The following is a 5,388-nucleotide window of genomic DNA, read 5'->3' as shown; positions in this document are numbered from 1 at the left end:
TATCCTTCTCTTGTAGCTAGCCCCATTTTTCGGTTCAAACGACATCTTCTCTTATCGAAATGTTTCTTTCTTGGGAGTATAAATGAGTTTTGGTATATCAATGGCAACCAATACTACCAACTAAAATGTACTTCTATCTCATTCACCTACATAAAATAACAACCTTTGATGATGGCAACCACACCTATCTTCCTATTAAAAATCAACATGCATTACAATAGGAAATAGAACAAGAAATTGGGCTCTTGGATTGGAGACATGAGACATGGGAAGAAGACAATAACCCTTAATTACTTGACAGGAGAAATAGAGACTATATTACTGAGGAACGACACGAGTGTTTCCCCTTGCTTTAGTCACTCTATATGCGATTGTTAATACGAAGATCTAGCGCGAACAGTGACATACTAGGGTGAATATTGACACAAGAGATTTACGTGGTTTGATTTATTAGACATACTAGGGCGAACAATGACATGATGAATATCACTGCAATTTGAAAGAACAACTTACAAAGACATCGATTTCAATTTATAGTCTATTAGAGAACCAATTTATATTGACACAAGAGATTTACGTGGTTTGATTTATTAGACATACTAGGGCGAACAATGACATGATGAATATCACTGCGATTTGAAAGAACAACTTAGTAACTTACAAAGATATCGATTTCAATTTATAGTCTATTAGAGAACCAAGTGCTAGCATTAGAACTCAAAATCCTCAAAAAACCCTAAACAGTTGATCAAAATCCTGAGATAACATAACTAGACGATGATCAAAATCCTCAAAAACCCTAAAACAGTTGTTGAATAATTATAGAACCCTAAACTAGGATTTCATAATTGAATGAAAGTCCAAGTGCTCAAGAAAATAAGAGATCATCAATTAAGTATGTTTAAACCTCTCATTTATGTTCAGATATTTACAACAATAAGTAGAAGGAGAGATGAAAGAGAGAATTCATCATTAGTCAAGCTAGCAAAATTAACATAAACAAAATTAAGGCAACAAAAATTTAATCAAAAATCAAATTAGAAGTCCATAAACCAAATCCCAAAACCAATCTCAAACTCAACCCTTTTATCTAATCTTAAACCCTAATCAATTAAAGTAACTCTGATCACCAAATATAGACCTATGAATTTCATTATCTGAATGAATCAAAGGAAACTCATTTCCTGCTTGAAATAAATTTTCAAGATCAAATAACCCATCAAAGTAATTATCACTACTACTTGATGAATTCTCACCTCCATATGAACCTTCTATATCTTCTTCCTTTATAATTCCTTGATGATGATATTGATGATAATGATATTGATGATGCTGATGATAATACTGATCTCCATCACCAGAACTCTGAAACCCATCGCTTGATTCGATCATTTCGATCGGTTTCTGCTGCTGTTGCATCTGCTGCTGCTGCTGCTGAATACTAATATTATTACATAAAATCTGATGACCTCCTCTTCCTCCTGGTGGTGATGATGATGATGATGATACTAGTACTTGATCATTTGGATCATCAGTTTTTATAATTACTTGAGATTTCTTCTTAGAAACTAGTTTTTGATCAGATAATGATGAATCAGAAGGTTTTCCAGTAAGTCTTTGAACAAGTTCTCTAAAATTCTCAACATCAGTTTTGATGATCTTTGGTGCTACTATATAAACAATTTTGACCTTGGGTTTATTGACTTTTGATATTACATGTGAATCTTTGTTAATGGCTAGTGATGATTGATGGTGATAATCATGATGATGATGATCTTGACTAATCCTGCTATTAGACCCACTCATGTTTTGAAGTTTCATCATCTCTTTCATGGGTTAGAAATGATTTTCTTTGTTGATCAATTTAGGTTAGAAATAGATCTGAGCTATATATATATAAGGGAGAAGAGAAGTCTATATATAGAGTGAATGGTATATATCTGAGAGATAAGTGGAGATAGAGGTGGATGTTTGTTAATAACAAAAGTGATTAGAGAAAATTGGTTTATATAGAAGAGGGAGAAAGTATTTATGCAAAAAAAAAAACAAAAAAAAAAAGAAGAGGGGGAAGGAGTTGAGATCAAATGTCTTCAAGCAAAAGGATAGAGGAAATATGGATATTTAGGCACAGGACCACATAAAACTATTCTGTCAATCCAAATTTTTTTGTGATTGAATTTTGCCCCCAGGTCTTCATATTTACCTCATCTTCACCACCACAACTTCTGCCCACGACCACAACTCTTCTCTCTCTCTCTTTCCCTCTCCTTTTATTTTTTTCTTCTTTTCTTTTTTTTCTTCTTCTTCTTCCTCTTCTCTCTTCTTCCTCTTCATCGTTGCAGCAAGGTAACAATTGTTGTTACACTGGTGCTAAGACAAAGGGGCGTCTTCTACTTCAAACTCTCAATCGAGGGTCTAAAACTCTCGAAGAAGGTTTCGTTGGAAATCTTCCTCGAAGTACCTTTCGTCTCAGACAAAGAGGGTTTCGTTGAAAACCTTCCTCGAAGTACCTTTCGTCACACACGAAGAGGGTTTCGTTGGAAATTCTTCGAAGTACCTTTTGTCTCAGACGAAGAGGGTTTCGTTGGAAACCTTCCTCGAAGTACCTTTCATCTCAGATGAAGAGGGTTCTGGGGGGAGGAAGAGGAGAAGAAGGAGAAGGAGAAGGAGGAGAGAGAAATAGTGGTGGTGGTTGGAGTTGCTGGTGGGTGGTGGTCGGATATGGGAGATGAAGATTAGGGGGTAAAAAACTAACAAACTGATTTTTAAATTCAAAACAAGGTTTCTCCGTTGGTCAAATCTAATTGACCAAATTCTTTATTCCTAAAGACTATTTAAGATGCCCTAAAAACACAACCCGAGTTTGTGACTTATCATTACATTAAACGAAAATGATAGAAAATGCTAAAAAGTATACCTATCCCAAATCTAAATAGGAACCAACCGTCTATCAAGAGAATGTAAAGAATCCTCAGAAAATGAGGACAATTGATTTTATTTAAGTGTAGGGTAGTCCTTAATTTTTAGCCTTTTATAACATTGCTCTTACATTTAACTGTCTGTCACATTTAACTTCTTAAATTTTAATTTGATTTTTTGTGTTTTAGTTTGATGTTACTTTTGATTTTAATTCAACAAGGCTATACAACCCGCCTCCTGAAACTCCAACTTGAACCGCCTGTGAGAGAAACAAAGGTTTCTCTCTCCACCTGACTGAACTGTGAGAGGAGAGAGAACCCTTGTTTCTCTCGCGGGCGGTTCAAGTGGGAGTCCTAGGAGGCGGGTTGAGTATACTTTTTTATTTTAATTTCATGCCTATACTTTTTAGTTTTTCATTATTTTATTATATTTTATTTCTATTTTAAATTGGTAACCAGCGGTAACTAAATGATGATCCAAAAATGGTCATCAGTTGATTGAGGTTAATAAGTCAAGAAAAGATCAAAATACTGAAGGTCAACATGCGTCAAGTCAACAGGGATGTTGAATCTGGGGGAGGTCGATCAACCACTCAAAGCTCAGAAGGGGGGTCGGTACAATTTTCCTACGCGCCTTAACCCCTGCCTTGACTCAAATAAAACTAGGTGTGCCCTGGGATTTACGAGAAGACTAGCTGGTCCATGTCAGCATGGTAGATACCTCAATCCCGAAACGTGGGGGGTAGAAGCGTGAATCTTAAATCTAATCAAAAATCTCAGTCGGCGAGGATATTAAGTATAACTAACTCCGGCTTCAAAAGCCTTTCAAGAAGAAAACATCTCTTAAAGAATCTGTCTACTCGGAAACATATCTATCAAGGGAGTATTCAATGGTTAACTATAAAAAATACATGATAATCTCAAGGGAAAACCCTAATATCTTCTAACTACAAAATATTAGTTTCAATCCAACACGGAGGATCTCAACCCCCCCCCCCCAGTTACGTCGCCCATCAACAGTCGGCTAAAGCAACCTATAAAAGATAATCAATTCACCTCGAAGAAGGTAGAAACAAAAAAGTCCACTCAATATTCAATTCTTTTAACTGCAAGGGCAATCTGAATGTCTTGGGTGTCAGTTTCCGAGCTCCTTGCATATTTTTCTCTCAGGTTCAGAAGAGCAAGAGCGGGAGCATGATCGATCACAACGGGGTCCAACATCACGGTCTCATCATTCTGACTGATACTAGATTGACAAATTTTGACATCAACACTAAATAGTAAATAACTGAAAGTTAATTAATAAGACAATTGGCAGTTAGTTTAACGAGGTCAACCGTTAGTCTTGAACCAAAACATCATATGGATAATTTACTCATCCAAACATCAATCCCTACTTTTTCATGTGACCTAAGGCAAAATATCCCAAAAGTAAAACAACATCTGAGTTTGTTGAGGCAAAAAATTTGGAAGAGAATCCTGAGTCTGATGCAAAGTTGGCCCCATGGAGGAATGAAGTACCAATAAGCAGGAGTCGAGCTACTGTTGGGTCCCATGGCCAAATTTTGATTATTATAAATTGAGAGAACAATAGGTGCAACCTATTATAATAATTTAATGAATATATAAATACAATTTGATTACAAAAAAAAAAATCATCAATTGGCTTGGGTAGTTATTATAATGAACAGGAATTATATGTAAAAATCCTTCCACTACCGTTTTTATGAAATGTACACGGATTGTTCAGATACGCGTTATCGTGTGAGTATTCAATGGTTAACTATACACTTCTTGGATAATTTACTTTTTATATAAAACTTAATCCCGAACAAGATAACTAAAGTATCTTGTAATTAAGTACTCGTTTAGTTGAGTCATCATTGTAGATTTTACAAATGAAACTCCAAAAAAGTATGATAGTTTAATTTTTCTTTTTAATTGTTGTATTAGATTAATCAACTTGATCATTTGTCTCTTAAGTAACTCCAAAAAAATCACTTGACCACAAGAGTCAACAATTAAATATGATATTTCTAAGTTGTCTTTACTCTCTTATCCCATAGTTGTACAAAAAAAAAACTTGAACAACAAGCATTTATGAACTCCATTGACTCTAATTCCACATAATTCTTCATTACTTTAATCCTCTTAACCTTGATTTCTTTATTATCAACTTATGACTATATTAATAGTAACTTGTTTTTTAATGACACTAAACTGTTTCTTTATCCTATAGGTTATTTCCATCATTTAGTTAAGAATGAGAGTATAGATATGGTACTTATGAGGCTATGAGCCCTCTACCAATCCACAACAATATACTTACATATTCTGCCGAAGAGGATATCGCGGTTTTGTTTGCATTCACATAATTTAGGATTCCAAAAATATAATAAAAAAGTTGTTTCACTGCGTTGAAGACCACTAGAATCACATACTTCGGTATTAGAAAAATGGTAAGAACCAA

At 34.8% G+C, this 5,388-nt stretch overlaps 1 protein-coding gene across 1 annotated transcript; it reads right to left on the bottom strand.

Annotated features, from left to right (window-relative positions):
• Window positions 1-868: 868 nt before the first annotated feature.
• Window positions 869-1,855, bottom strand: LOC147545725 (uncharacterized). The gene has a single exon (XM_086637432.1). The coding sequence runs from the start codon at window positions 1,831-1,833 to the stop codon at window positions 1,108-1,110; it is 726 nt and encodes a 241-aa protein (XP_086493558.1). The 5' UTR covers window positions 1,834-1,855; the 3' UTR covers window positions 869-1,107.
• Window positions 1,856-5,388: the final 3,533 nt, after the last annotated feature.

This window comes from Eschscholzia californica, unplaced genomic scaffold (assembly GCF_041429995.1).
Source record: "Eschscholzia californica isolate CP2 unplaced genomic scaffold, dmEscCali1.0.p SCAF_4, whole genome shotgun sequence".
Lineage (NCBI taxonomy): Eukaryota > Viridiplantae > Streptophyta > Magnoliopsida > Ranunculales > Papaveraceae > Eschscholzia > Eschscholzia californica.
This window is presented reverse-complemented; position numbering and strand designations above follow the sequence as displayed.

What these genes read in the sequence shown, in the direction of transcription:
- LOC147545725 (XM_086637432.1), bottom strand. Translation starts at nt 1,833, where the DNA reads ATGAAAGAGATGATGAAACTTCAAAACATGAGTGGGTCTAATAGCAGG.